Genomic DNA, 16,469 nt, shown 5'->3' on the forward strand with positions numbered 1-16,469 from the left:
TGTCTTTCAAAAGGATACTGTCTGTGAGTTTGCATAACAGAGCGATTATTCTGTGATCGCGCCTATTCTCTCACCTCTCTCTCTCATCCTCTCTCACTCATTCTCTCTCTATCTCTCTCTCTCCCTCATTTGGATTCCGTTATGTCTTGTACAAAGTTTACTGTCTTGTATTGTCGTACGCGTATTTACTCTGTGTGATTTGTAGTTTGATGTATTATTAGTTCAATTATTAAAAACCAATACATATTCATGACTGCTTCTGTCTAAAACGCTCACATCACGAGTCAATGAAATGTCTGATCTTTAGCTACAAGCTTGTTACTTTTCAGTGACCGAAATTTCATAAGGATAGGAGAATGTTTCATGGCCAGAAACTATTTTTCCTTGAATTATAAGAAGTGAAAACCCTATTGAAAGTTGATAAGTTAATCTTACGCGTCCCTTTAAAGTTAGCAAGGTTAATCTACATCTTCACATTTAAGTTGTTTTAAATTCGTTACTTCTTATTAGCTTAACCACGCTGCACTCTTGGACCCCGGTTGATGCTGGTTTGGGCTTTACGTGAATGCAGTCCGTCTTTTCTTTGAAGCTTGAGAGCGACATCACCACTTAACGAGCTGCTCTCCTCTCCTCCAGCACGAAACAGGCTGAGTTCTGACTGTTACTCCCCTCGAGTTGAAATAAAGGCTCAGGTCATTCTTGGTTTTAACAGACATTTATTTGGATACGAGTCTTCAACATGTCTTCTACATGCTAGTCTTTTAGCCTTCTTTATGTCCCAACAATGCCGTCAGAACTATGAAAGAAAATACATAAAACTTAAATTAACCCCCTAAAAGTGATGTGTTACACATAATAATAAACGAAAAATACATACAAACTAATAAATAAAGTGCACATTTCAACACGCAAGTAAATACACTTAATTGGCTAATTATACATTAACACACGGTCACGTAACATACACGTTCACATACGGAGCCAATTAATACGATAAAACATTCCTCATGGGCTTCTCTAACTCAAGAGGAATAAACTTGGAGGGTTACAGCTTCTTCTTTTTAAACAAAAAGTCGATATCTTCTTAGCAACTCTTATGGCTTAACTCTTACAGACATGTTACTAGTGCAGCACCTCATGTGGTTCTTTTTACATGTAGTGCACCGGAAACTCTGAAGTTTCTGATAGCAACAATTAAATAATTCCCAAGCGGAACAAAATAAAAAAAAAAAAATAGAGTCCCCCTTTTCTAAGGTTTTAGCTAAATAATATGCAATTAATTGACATGTATTAACAAAAATATATTACTTATTTATTCTAATAATTATTCTGAACATTTTAATTATTAATTGACCATTTTACTGTAAAGTGCATATAATGAATGAAATATATGAGAGTTGCCTCTGACTGCAGCTACACTAAGACTTGAGACTTTTCAGACCAAATAATCAGTGAGAGCAACGGTACACCTGATCAGAACGAAGGCATCTCCAGACACTTTTTTAAACATTTTACAACATGAAAACTGTAAAAAGCAACTAAATGGTCAATAGCTGTTTTGGAAACCAGTTTTTCCCTCTTCCGTTGAAAATAAAGAACTGAATCAAAAGAACGAATAAATCACAAATGACCGGAATCAATAGTTCAGTCAACCGAAATTCAGGACTCATAATTAAAAGCAAGCAAACAAATGCAGAGATATGTTTAATTTGCTTTTGGGGGGAAATGATGCAGGCACTGGACTACGATCAACTTTTTAGTGTGCATGTGTTGAGCGCTTGTGTTTGTGCAAATTATCAAATAAAGTTTGAAAGGTTATGTGTTAGGTTCTATGCATACAATGTATAAGCATTTGAATAACTTGATTAAGACACACAACTAAAACATTTACCAGAACAAAAATACACACAAGGACATCAAAAGCCTCACCAAACCGGTAACAGAGGTTTCTTTGTTTGCTGAAAGCAAAACTAAAAGTTTACATGGTGTTGAGTGAAGTGCAATTAAACATTAACAAGAACAAATGAATCATGAGAACAATCTTGCATTCATGCAGTTAAACGCCTGCAGCCCGCAGTGAAAAAAGATTTCCCTGGAGTTTAAAATAAAATTGTCTCAGGTTACGCATGTAACCATGGTTCCCTGAGAATAGAGAACGAGACGCTGTGTCCTGTAGAGGGTGCTTTGGGAATGCTGTCAGCTTTAACGGTGCCTGAAGCATGAATGAAATCACGATAATGAACTTGACATTGGCAGGCAGCAGCTTATGATGTAAGCAAATGAGCGACTGCGTATATAAAAGGGCACTTGTAGAACACATCATCCTCTTTTTTTCTGAGACACAGGCATGATACCGAAGCATGGCAAAGAGATGCAGCGTCTCGTTCCTTATTCTCAGGGAACCATGGTTACATACGTAACCTGAGACGTTCCCTTCCGAAAGGGAACTCCACGCTGCGTCCTCTAGAGGGAGCTTTGGGAATGGTATACCAACTCCGCCTTGCTGAGGGGTAAGTGCCTAGCTAACTGTTTCCCCAAGGCAGGACTTCAGGAACAGCATCCCTACAAGCGAAACTGCTAGGCTTTATGGCAGGCTCAAGCTCCAAACATCATAGACTAACTCACCCGCCAAAGTCTGGAGCTCTAAGAGTGGAGGTCTCAGCATAATGACTCTCTAAACCAAGAGGAGACCTAGCAACACTCAAAACCAGAGGCAGGTAGTGAGGCTCAAATAAAAGAGACTACACTCCTTCTACTGCATAGGTGGAGCTCTGTGGAGCGGAGGCTTCACCAGAATACCTTCTTAACAGGAGGAAGACTACAACGCTCAGCCCTTTGTAGCGGTTTGTCAAGGCGGCCTCAGGGGCCGTACACTTGATTACGCTATCTAACTAGCTCTGATGAATAGAGGCCTCAGCAGAATGACACTCTCAAGTGAGAGGAGGCCAAACCCACTCAACATGAAGGCTGTCAATCAAGGCGGCCCCAGAGAGGGCTGAACACTTGATTACAAGCTTAATTAGAGCTCAGGTGAGTGGAGGCCTCAGCAGAATGACTCTCTCAAGTGAGAGGAGGCCAAACCAACTCAACATGAAGGCTTACAATCAACACTGCCTAACTGAAGCTCTGATGAACGGAGGCCTCAGCAGAATGAGGAAAAATAATTTCAGCTCTTTTCAACATTATTAATAATAATAATAATAATAATAATAATAATGATAATAATAACAATAATTTGGTACAGCTGACTGAAAGGCTCATTATGCAGGCCTTTGTCTTCTCAGTTGTAAATCACAATGATATTCATGATAGTTGACGCCTACTCCCATATAACTTTTATCAACAAAAAGTGTCAGAAAATGTAAATCAATATATTGTTTTCTGTGAGTGAGTAAACAAGACGATTTTCACGAATTTTATGAATGACTTTATGAATGAAAAATTCTAGGCTACAAGCTCGACCAATGTTCTTTATGTGTTTTATGGCCTTATTCAAGTGATTTAACATTTTTAGTTTTTCACTTACCACGCATTCATTTTTTTTAAAATTTTTAATATTTATATTTAACTATTTAAAATATCTCTAAGTTGACAAATATTGTTGTAAATGTGCTAAAAAGTGACCGTCAAAAAATTCATACCGTTTTTTTTTTACATTGTTTGAAGCTAAATGTGACAAAATATTGCTGTTATTTTCAGCATGAGCAGCTTTACAAATGGCGCCCGATAGGTGTCGTGAACCCTTGCGCATTCGTAGTAAAAGTATAACCTGTCCCCGAAAAAAGGCATTTTAAACCTTATTTAGGGGCAAAGTCATCAAACCTTTTCAGTGATTTTTATCATATTTTACTGCTCTGTCTATACATGCATTTTTTATGTCCCGGTGACCCATGAAAGTGCAGTTCTGACTCTCTGCCCATTCATTTAGATAGGAGCCTGGTCTTGTTATTCTGAAATAGCTGTCGGGAGGCGTTGCCAAGATGGCGGCTGAGTGGCACGACTTGCCTAAAAGGACATTGGCTTCATACACAATGCTTGGGTTATTGTTTTCTCCTTTAGCAAGGTTTTATCTTAACATCTGAATCTATTGCTCTGAAGTGGTAAATTTGTGTTATCATCAATCATTTTATCTCCAGTGTGTGTATTCCACACTCGTTCCAGTCAGTAGATAAAGTGCCAGATAGCAGAGTTCAGATATCATGTAATCTGATCCTCACATGTAACAATGAAACTAATTTGGATGAAAGTATGGATTAAATGGCCATTGTCACGAAAGTAACAACATCCTCATTACATACCTCCAAACCTCTGTCAAACCTGCCAAACACAAATTAATAGTAAGGAAACCAGAGGTGGAAAGTAACGAATTACATTTACTCGCGTTACTGTAATTGAGTAGCTTTTTTGTGTACTAATACTTTTTAAAGTATTTTTTTAAATCTGTAATTTTACTTTTACTTAAGTATATTTTGTTTAAAGTATTGTACTTCGCTACATTTTAAAACACATTAATTACTGAGTAAAAAAAAAAAAAAAAAAAAAAAAAATCGCTCCCTGGAAACTACGTCAGTAAATAATGGGCAGGAGGGCAAACTGGCGCTAAAATCACAAGAAAGATGCAGACGGTCAAAACAGGCGTTAGTGGTGCAGACACCGCTGAAAACGAAACCCCGTCATATTCTGAAGTTGAACTCGAAGGAAATGAAGTGAACCCCTGGCCATATGTATGCTCTATTATGCAGTGTAAGCTGTACTTGCTTAGGAAGACCAAACTAGCAGCTTATAAAATCTCGACAAGACATCAACCCTTCGCAAGAATGTAGAGGTAAGCTAAATAATTGCATCGTTGCATTGGTGGTTAAAATGAAGCTTTGACATTTTAGCAAGAGGTTTTGCACAAATTAGCCAAAAAGACAGTGGTGAGGAGTGTGCTATATATATCATCTGCGATAATATCATATTTTTTGTTTTAATGATGTGCGCGCTTATAGTGCGTTCTTTCACTGTGTGATTCAGTCTCCTAAAATGCATTTAGAATCATAGGCGCCGATACCGTGGAGCACCCACGGAAAATGAGCACCCACGTGTGCCAGTGCCAGACTGCCAGTAGGCTACATTTATTTAAAATTAAACACTGCAGTTGGCGCTATGAAGCGTCTGCCACACTGTGATTGGTTATGTTGTTGTCAGTGACAGTGACATAACCAGTCGCATGCATGTTCCATATCCTATCCACCAATCACAGCGTTTCTGAAAACGTCCCATCCCCCACTATACAGTGCCGTGCGAGTATGTAATCATTTAATGCTTTTCGTAATCACTAATCATTAATCAGACTAAAATGGACAGATTTGTTATAAAAAAAGCCAAACCTATTAATATTGATATATCGACATTATTTTACTGGATCTAGTGGCTTTGGCTTTTTGTGAATAAACGTCCAGTATTTTTTCTCTTTCAAAGTTTTGTCTGTCATGTTCTTCCACCTCATTTCATACCCAGCAGTACGTTAATATGTAAATGTTACGGTACATTCCCTAGACTCCTTAAAGTTCGTAACAGGGTTTAAATGGGAACATTTTTCTGCTCAAGTATAGGCCTATATACGGTTTAAAAGAGGAAAAACTAATGGACACAAAAGTAGCCTACTTTTGGACAGAATACAAGTTCTTTGTTAAATACATAAAATAAAAAAATATTTTTTTAGCCTATATGAATAATGGATTCGAAACCTCAAAGAAAAGCCATGCCACTATCAAAAGAAACCTCGAAACATAAATGAGGTAGACATTCCCAGAAACTCATTATTTTAGTCGCAACAATCGGTTAATGGAAACGCTGTCCTTTCGCAATAGTCTTTTAATCGATATTTACAAAACATTAATTTCCCAAGAAGCTGAACGCATTAGCGGTTACGTGTCAGTTAAACTTTTCATCTCCAATCCTGTTTGTATTTTTGAGAAGTGACGCTGTTGTGTGTGTTTGTATCGGCCGCTGTCCATTAGCCTAAGGTTCTGAAATGCAATATTTTTTTAATAGCCTAGTCTATTTTTTTATTTTTTAAATGGCTTGCGCCCTTGAGCACCCACGGAGAAAAACATAAATCGGCGCCTATGTTTAGAATGATCACAAAATTGAAGATATAGGGGCAGAAAATTCACATATTTATATAATTTCATACATTAAATCAAAATCACACAAAGAATGCCGTCTTTTCCTCCAAAAATCATCATGAATATATACATACATACATATATATATAACAGTTCAGTAAACAAGTTAATTAAGAGACTTGCGTTTTAGACACCATATTGCCTTTTTTAGCTCTATTTCTACAACAGAAAATAATTCCAAACACAGCCACCAAAGCACAGTTTTGCGTCTCTGAGCAACGTGACAGTGTTTCGTTCCTGAATGAATCAACCGTTTAAATGATTCGGTTCAATCGCAATGACTCACTTATTAACAGTGACTTGCTGACACATACTGGCCATTTTAATATCACATTTAAAGTATCTTTTGATTTTTTTAAATAATTAATTTCTTATAATTTCAAATGAGTATTCAACATTTTATGTTTTGTATATCAAAACATTATTCATGCATTTGTAACTGCAGGTTAAATGCATTCTTGTCCTGCACTAGTGTAATACATCTAAATGCCACTTCCAATGAATCTTCTGCATTTCCTCTGCATTAAAAGATGAGTTTGTTGATACTGATTTGCCTGGTAACAGCCCAAATGTTTTATTATTCTAAATAACTGATTCCTTTAATTAAAAACAACTAGTTTGAGATTAATAGACCTATACCAGGGGTGTCAAACTCAGTTCCTGGAGGGCCGTAGCCCTGCAGAGTTTAGTTCTAACCCTGCTCCAGCACACATATCATGTAGTTTTCAAATAAACCTAAATGATTAGATTAGCTGGATCAGGTGTGTTTAATTAGGGTTATATCTAAACTGTGCAGGACTGTGGCCCTCCAGGAACTGAGTTTGACACCCTTGGCCTGTCCCATTTTTGACTCCCTCCCACTGTTAAAATGTAACTAAGTAATTTTTACTCTGAGTAAATTTTAAATGAGCTACTTTTTACTTTTACTTGAGTTGATTTTTAGACTGGTACTTTTACTTGTACTTAAGTAAAATTTCATTAATGTAATGGTACTTTTACTTGAGTAGAATATTTTTGTACTCTTTCCACCTCTGAAGGAAACAAGGAAACAAACGAAGCATCTGTAATGGAAGAGCAGAAATCTCTGATACAGTAGGTTTTCAACAAGGTTTCAAAGTAAAACTCTTCCATAGGCTCTCCACTACATTAAGGACTTTATTTGATGATACTATAATGCATAAACTAAACCAAAAATTGTAATGGACAAACATGTCTTCGATGATTTACATGCATTTTCAAAGAAAAGCCTTTCAAACACAGAGAATATGCAATGTGTTTCCTTTATTCCTTTGCTTTCAGTATTGTCTATAATTAAAGTTTGCCAGCACATTACCTTTGAAAGTTTTGACTGGATTTGCAGCATTTGTTGAATTTACTTTCACATTTGTACCATTTTTTTCTTAAAAAGATTGAAAAGATAGAACTTACTAGGTAATACTGGACTGGCTTGAAGGCTTCAGCTTAAATTTGACCAATAGGAAGACTTCAGTAGCAGTAATATTATGTAATAAAATGCTGCACATCTTCTACACTGCAAACCATCATCATAAACAATCAAAAGCATTATATAGCTGTTACGGTTTTGGCTGGTGTGTAATTAAGGCTCACAAGGAAGACAATATACAAAGGGTTTCTTTTAATGACCGTAAGAGAATAAGGGCACATTCAACATGATACGATAGACAACATTAATCACGGACAAGGAAGAACTAAACAGACAGGGTATTAAAGCACACGGGAGGCAATCATGGAAATGGAGACAGGTGGGGATTAATCAATTAACAAAACAAGAAAAGGAAGAGGACCAAATAAGGAAACAGAAAGTCAATGAATGTAACAATTAAAAAATTATATGATCAGTAAGTCATGGCAGGATGTTTTTCCATTATTTTAATGTTAACCCATTTAATTATACAAGATTTAACTAATTTTTATAGTCAGTTTAATATAATTTAAGTTTATACAAATTGTATTTACTGAAATAGGTATCTTTACTCAAACTTCTTATATTAATAAAATGCACAGTCAAAATAAAAATAGTTTTATGGTTGAGAAAAAAAACCATTTACATGCTTTATTTGCTCTGGCACGGTTATTATTTTTAACTAAAACTAAAACTATGAAAAAACATTTTTTTCACTGTTATAAGAGTTAAGACTTTACTTAAATAAAAAATGTTGCCTTGGAAAAATCCTAAATAAAAACTGTAAACATTAAAGCGCAAAATTTTGAAAGAAAACTATAATAAATGTGAAAGTATATAAATAATACTAAAATACCAGCACTGTATGAGATCAAAATGAAATCTCAAACAGAATTTCTAGATGTACAAGGATGCTATGGAACTGAAAAACTGCATGCCAATCATTTTTAGGGTAGGAGTGGATGGTGGTAAACTTCAGTCTTTCCTTTCCAGTAGATTCTATCGATGATGTGAATTTTTTTTTTTTTAAATAGATGACTTCCTCCATCAGGTGGAAGGCACTACCCTTTAAAAGGGTAGTGCAGTGATCACTTGTCAGGTCTCATTCAGCATCCTCATGTCTGTCTCTGCTCTGCTCTCAGCTCTGCTGCTGCTGGCATCCACAGCCTCAGCCTCACACTTCTATGGAGGATCAATGAACTTCAACTCGAGAAAGAACCCTGATGGTACCTATAGGGTGAGACCTTTATTATATTTCTTCAGTTATGGGTACATTTAATCAGAGGTGTCAAGTAACGAAGTACAAATACTTCGTTACATTACTTAAGTAGAAATACATATATATATCGCGGAGCAGCGCGAGCGGAAACAAACACAGAGGACACAAGGTATGTGTTTATCGAAAGATTGTTAGAATATCCGTATCTGTGCAGTTCTTTGTCATAAATACAGTTTACAAAAGGTCAAGAGGGAGCAGTCGGTTTCTCATCTTCTGTAAAGTTTTCGCTGCGTTCACCGCTCATCACTAAACAGCTGTTTCCTCCAGCAAAAATCTAGCCCTTAACACATATGAACGAACACTTACACTTATTTAAATATACTTAATTTAATCGTACGTACTTTATACATACACCAGCTACTGTGCAAAAGTCTTGGGCTCGTTAGTATTTTCACTAAAGAATGGTGTTCGGCCAGTTATTTATATACTTTGCTGTTTCAGTATAAAATATCAGTTTACATTTCCAAACATTCATTTCGCCGTTGTCAGACTGCTTGTGTATTCAAAATCGCACTAGATTATTAATAAAATTAATGGCAAACTGATATTTCCTACTGACACACCACAGCAAAATATATAAATAACTGGCTTAAAACCCTTTTTTGGGGTGAAAATACTAATGTGCCTTAGACTTTTGCATGGGCGTCAGTTTGGTTTGAAATGTGGTGGGGACAGAGACGCATTCAGAAGTGCATTTTCAGAAGTGGTGGGTACAATGATGCATTTTTTTTTTCTCTTTCGCGCAGGTCATGTTTTGAAAGACGTCCTGTATCTTATTAATGTAAATAAATAAAAATGTATACAAAAATGTGATGATGTCCGACTCGTTTTATGAAGAAGAAAGCCGTACAAAGCATTAGACATATGATATATGACCCACTAATCTGCTTCATATCATCATATAAGTACCATGTTGACAATATGACATGGCCATGACGTGGTTTAATGTACCTAAACAATGATTACCAAATTTCTCTTTCATGTTGCTTTGTTATAACCACTGAAAACGGGGAAAAAAATCTAACCCAAAATCGGGCCTCGCTCTACATTATCCCGCTTATTACATGGCTACCCACCAAATAAATCAATAATTTGACACAAAATATTGATTTAAAAAAGAGTTTATTGATTTAAACACGATTGTATTGCTTCCGCTAAAGAAAATAGTTCCGTCTCTACGATTAGAATCCTGCCGCGTCCATACCAACGCTCTGTTTTTCATGGCAACGGTGTTATTATCAAGAAATAACAGACTTCATTCTACAGTGGAATTCAACCAAGCCATGTAATAATTTGATTTAATTCCCAGTAAAATTTACCATATCTACACAAAACACAACTTAAGCACTACAAATTTTATCAAGATTGAAAAAGCAAAAATACGTGTAGCACATGAACACTATTGACTATCACACCATGATCTGACTGCTCTCAATTCACAACAACATGCATCCATCCAATCTACATCAGGCATTTTGACTAAAACTTGATCCATTCCTCATCATCATCATCATCATCATCATCACAACTATTTCAGAATTCAGCAATAGATTCAAGCAATAATTAAACAAGATACTGACTACTCAACAATCATCTCCCCCAACACTTGCTGTATGAACGCAAACCGTAACTAGCTAATTAAGTTGGTGGCTAAGGAAGTCTAACGTAACATTAATTGCAAGAGAAGAATTAAAACAGCCGATCCCTTGTGTGCAAATGCACAAGACCTAGCCATAATACCAGCAAATCTTAATAAACATAAGTTATCGCGTCTTACCTTTGTGTCAATGGTCTGCAGACCCTTGCTGTGTGTACAACAACATCCATTTGTTCTACAAGTTATCACTTTGATATGTTATAGTCCATGGCACTAGGATGCAACCTTGTGATATTGTATGAAGGCTAAATGACTTGCTCGTCTATGATACATTCGCCAGAAATTCTGGCCAATCCCAGCAAAGACTAGGTAGCCTCGTTCCCGCTCGTTCACTGTCCATTCCAAACTGTCAACTCATTTGAAAAACATTCTTTAAAAAAAAGAAGCGCGATAGTCATATAGACGGTTTCATCGGGCGCACGCGCCTGGACCTAAGTTAACTTCCGGTCTGTGTTGTGTATATCGGTCTGGCTGCAGTGCCTTCTACAAACGCGGTTAAAGTCAAGGCGATGAGTAGACTGAGGGCTCAGGTGGTTGTGCTGCGGGATGTGTTTCCCATACATTTATTTATTTTTGGAAACTCACCACAATTTTAAAACTGATCGATTTTCAAAAAGGCTTCGCTGAATAAACATGAGTAACGTTATGTACTGCACGTTTAATAATAATAATCCCTTACATTTATATGTTTAAATATCAAAACGAGGCACAGGTGTTTTTTATATCGCTGTATTTCTGAAGGAAGACTTGCATGTTATATGCCTGATAAAGCAGCGTGTGTGAGCGTACTTTGTTTACAGCTGTTACTGGGGAAACCTCCATTTCTCGCGCTTTATGTCTATGCTTTAAAACATCTCCTATTGGCAAAGAATGGATTTGCATTCTCATTAAGTCCGCCTGATCCATGCAGCAAACATATTTTGTTTGTTATCAAAAAATATCTACTCTAGAGGGACTTGGCTGATGTTATTGATTCTATTTGGAAGTCTACCGGAAGTTAAGTTAGGTCCGCAAAAGCGCGCATGCGCTGTAACGTTTGTTTATGTTGTTGCCGTTGAAACCGGCATATAGAGAAAATAATAACAGTGACACGATGACTCCCCCTCCCCCAACATAGAACGTATCCCAATGTTACAGTTGTTGCAGTTTTAATGAACAGAAAAGCGTGTAGCCAGCGCAGCAGCAGAACTCGAGGTTTAAAAAAAAAAAAAAGGTGGTGGGTACAAAATGACTCATGACGAAATCTCATGACGTCCCCCCCGAAATCGACGCCTATGGACTTTTGCACAGTACTCTACTTTACAAACGACTGTTGCTACTTTATAAAGAATGAGCATACAGTCATTCACAGAATGGATTAAAGACAGTCACAGACAGCACTCATCTTAACTAAATATCAGAGTGAGTGACAGAGATACAGTCGAAACATGTGTGGTTTTTGTATTAAGTAATTTTTCATAAGTAACAGATTATGAAATACATTTATTAGCCTTAGATTAAGCACAACTTGGGAAATAAGAGCATCCAAAGTGAAAGCTATGTATTTATTTTAAATATTTGTAATGTTCTTTAATGTTATCCATAGTTTTTTTGTGGGTCTTTTTTTTAAAGTATCGGTTCAGGCACCGTTTAGGCGCCGGTACCGTTTTAAAAGTATCGAAATGGCACTGGATTATTTCTCACTGGCTCATTTACCAAGTGGGTGCTTTCTCTTCGTCCTCCACAAATTAAGCTACTGTAGGTAGTTCAGTAGCGAGACGTTTTAATAAATTATCGTTTGCGATTGAAGACGCGATTGACAATGTGATAAGTAGGCTATACCAACTTTGTAACTCGTTACCCCCCCCCCCCCCCCACACACACACACACTGGACATAGCAAATAAAGGAAGCTATCAATCAAGAAGGTATCAGGATTATGAGTTATTTTTAATTTTTAGTTTTTGATTAATCACTTGGATTAATCATTCATTTTGACAGCACTATAATCTTTATTGTATATAGACAACCATATAAGGCTAATTGTTTTTTAGCCTCCACCAATGTTCTTGTCCATTGCCCTCACAGATTCCTGCAGCTAAACTTGGATGTACACTTACATTCCATTAAAGGTTATTGATGACATGCCTCTGAAGTTTGACTTTTTGCACCATAACAATACTTATAGGCAACTATAGGGTGACCATATGAGCCATTTTCCCAGGACACGTCCTTACCAGGATTTTTATATAGCCTAAAATATCCAGATTTTGGCTGTTTGTGCTTTGCAGATCGATCATTGTATGGCATTCATAAGAGCTATAGAGAGCAGAGCAGACGGCTCCTTATGCATTAAAACCACTCTCTTGGTACTTTGGTGTCATACAATGATTGGTGCGCAGCGACGCTTCAAGTTGAATGAACGAACAAACACCTAACATGTACGTGTATTTGCATTACTCTGATCGTTCTCTGTAGATCTCACCTTATCACACGCCACGATTGGTTGATTATGTAACATACCTGCATGTTATTGGTCAAACTACTTTGGATGTTTTAGGCAATATAGAAATTCTGGCAAGGACGCGTCCTGGGAAAATGGCTCATATGGTCACCCTAGGCAACTAGTCATCATATCTCTAGTTCTTTAATGTATTTGCATTGTACTAAAGTACGTTCATTTTCAATGGGCATATATGCAGCTGAAACAGGTAGCCTAGTGCATCCCAAATTTTTCAACATAAACATTTTAATATAACATTATAGTCATTATGGCCTATGGCTTTTAGAATAATGTTTTTTTGAGGAGGTGGGGTAGTGCACAATAGGCCCCTGTGGCGCGGCCTAAGCTTTTGTTCTTAATGGCATTTTTTCCCCTTACATTACTTTTACTTTTATACTTTAAGTAGTTTTTTAAACCAGTACTTTTACACTTACTTGAGTAAAAAGCTTGAGTTGATACTTCAACTTCTACAAAAGTCTTTTTAAACCCTAGTATCTATACTTCTACTCAAGTAATGAATGTCAATACTTTTGACACCACTGCATTTAATGATAATTTTTATACAGTACATATACTACCAGTCAAAAGTGTGGAACAAGGTTTTTGTGTGTCTTCTGCTCACTATGGCTGCATTCATTTGATTAAACTGCAGTAAAAACAATAATATTGTGAAATTTTACTACAGTTTAAAATAACTGTTATACTATCATATCATAATAATAGCATATTATAATTTTTTTTTATGAAGGATCATGTGACTGAAGATTGGAGTAGTGATGCAGAAATTCAGTTTTGATCACAGCAATAAATTGCATTTTAAATGTGTGTGTATATATATATATATATATATATATATATATATATTAGGGCTGGGGGAATTAACGCGTTAATCTTTGCGATTAATTTGAAATGTTTAACGCGTTAAAAAAAAATTAACGCATTTAACGCAGCACACTTTTTTTTGCCTCGTTTTAATGATTTCCTGTTGCCCTGTTTTAATGATTTCCTGTTGCGGCTGCTATTGAAAAGGCCGTCCCGCCCCTCCGTGTTCGGCGATCACGTTTCATTCTCGCGCAGCTTTCATGAGCTGGTCTTTTCCGCTCCGTGTGTGCGCCACGCTGTGTTCCGTGTGTGTGTGTATGTCGGCGCGCTCTGTCGTTAACGGCCCAGCGGCGCGCTCTCCGTTCCGTGTATGTGTGTGTGTCACGTGTGTGTGTGTGTGTGTGTGTCGGCGGCTCTGTCGACAACGGCCCAAACGCTTCAATCATGTACCGAGCACTGGAAAAGTAAAGTCCACTCAAATAACGTGAAATTCTGTTTGCTGAGCTGGTATAGCCATGCTGGGCAGCAATGGTAAAATTACCTGCTCTGATTACATGCTCTGGTAATAATAGCTTTGTAGGACTATATTTTATTTTGATAATAAGTTTAAAAAAAATTATAATAATCTGTTAAATTGATTATGTTGATTGATTATTGAAAAAAATATATATTGATATTTAATATAGGGCTATTTTCTGTTCCTTTTTTTTCCCTGTGTTGTTTAATTAGGTGATTCTGAGTTAAAAGGAATAGTTCACTTTAAAATGAAAATTCTGTCATCACTCACCCTCATGTTGTTTTAAACCTGTATGAATTTCTTTCTTCTGCTGAACACAAAGGAAGATATTTAGAAGAATATCAGTAACCAGACAGTTTCTGGGTCCCATTGTCTTCCATAGTAGGATAAATATATACTATGGAAGTCAATGGTACCAGAAACTGTCTGGTTACTGACATTCTTCTAAATATCTTCCTTTGTGTTCAGCAGAAGAAAGAAATTCATACAGGTTTAAAACAACATGAGGGAGAGTGATGAAAGAATTTTCACAATTTTAAAGTGAACTATTCCTTTAAATATTGATGATTACAAGCTTGGGGGAAACGCAATTAATTGCAATTAATTACAGAAATTGTGCAATTAATTAGTTAATTTTTTTTAATCGATTCCCAGCCCTAATATATATATATATATATATATATATATATATATATATAATTACAATATTACTCTTTTAATGTATTTTTGATCAAATATATCTAGCCTTGGTAAAATCATAATTATAATTTTTTTTTTTTTTTTGCTTTATGTGTGAGCGTATATTGTTTTGTGTGTATACTGTACATATTTGATTCATGAATTTTAGATAAATGTCACATTCAATTTTTTTTAACATGCTTTCAGAATTTCTTTTTGCTACTTTTAAAAATAATTTTATGTATAGAAAATGTAGTTTATCATAATTTAAGATCTGACGTCTGGGTTTAGGACAAGGATAAAGATCTAACGTCTGAGTGTAGGACAAGGATAAATTATTCTTGTCCTACACCCAGACGTAAGATCTTAAATTATGAAAATTCAAGTTTAAAACAGTATCACATGATCATAATAACATAACTAATATTTATGATACATAAGACATAAGTAATTATAAAATTAACCTTAGTAAAGACAAAGGAATCTGCCATTTTATGCAAGAAAGGATGTTAGGGGTGTTGTAAACTTATCAGACAGCAGCTATGCCAGTTTTAGTTTGTTAAATTACTTAAATCTGTATTTTGGAAGGTGGATATCCGCTTCAAGGAGGCCTATCATAGCTGTTATGCAAGTGACTCCTGGACGTGCAGGTCTGGAAATTGTGGCAATAAAACCTCTTTTGTGGGGGGTCAAGTGGACACCAGTCCCAATGGTGGTAGCTGGTGCCAGACTGAGGCAGTGGTGAAAAGAACCGTCCCCAACAATAGCCCATTTCAGCTGCAGTAAGCACAATTAGAGGAATTCGACTAATTCAATTCACCATAATATAAAAGTACTGTAGAATATAACATTAGTTTATTATAAATGAAATGCATGTGTCAACAGACAAAGTAGTTGCTGCTGGATCTATACCATGTATGACATATATGGTGGAAACTGGGGACTTCTCACACATATTGACCTCGGAGAGAGATCTGACACCTCTAAACCCAACACATCTCCAGTTGCTACCACACTTCCCATTGTAAGGTAAAATCATCAAATTCATCAAAAGATTTCTCAATTCATTGGATTTTTTTTTTTTTTTTTTTAAAGCTAAACCTAAAAATCTATTTCATGTCCGATTTATACTTAGGATTGAACTCAAATTTAGAAAGAAAATGTACATCCAAAATTCTGATCTCCCATTAATCCACACTGTTAGAATGCTCAGCATTCATAATGTAACAAACATACAATGATCTTAGTGTAATACTATACTTTTTTTTGGTATTTTACACATTTTATATATTTTCATAATTTATAATTTGTTTCCATTATTATAATTATAATAATAATAATAATAATTATTATTATTATTAGTAGTAGTAGTATAGCAAAAATCTTTCTTTCTTTCTTGCTTTCTTTCTTTCCTTCCTTCCATTTACATATCTGTGAGT

The 16,469-nt window shown here is 35.9% G+C and overlaps 1 protein-coding gene across 1 annotated transcript in view; it reads left to right on the top strand.

Annotated features, from left to right (window-relative positions):
- The first annotated feature begins 8,667 nt into the window (after positions 1-8,667).
- Positions 8,668-16,469, top strand: part of LOC132123820 (CUB and zona pellucida-like domain-containing protein 1) — a 52,979-nt gene continuing 45,177 nt past the window's right edge. The window contains exons 1-3 of the mRNA XM_059534500.1: positions 8,668-8,833; positions 15,619-15,812; positions 15,916-16,059. Coding sequence (XP_059390483.1) covers positions 8,714-8,833; positions 15,619-15,812; positions 15,916-16,059 — 458 coding nt within the window. The 5' untranslated portion in view covers positions 8,668-8,713. The remainder of the gene's footprint in view (positions 8,834-15,618; positions 15,813-15,915; positions 16,060-16,469) is intronic.

Source organism: Carassius carassius, chromosome 42 (assembly GCF_963082965.1).
Source record: "Carassius carassius chromosome 42, fCarCar2.1, whole genome shotgun sequence".
NCBI lineage: Eukaryota > Metazoa > Chordata > Actinopteri > Cypriniformes > Cyprinidae > Carassius > Carassius carassius.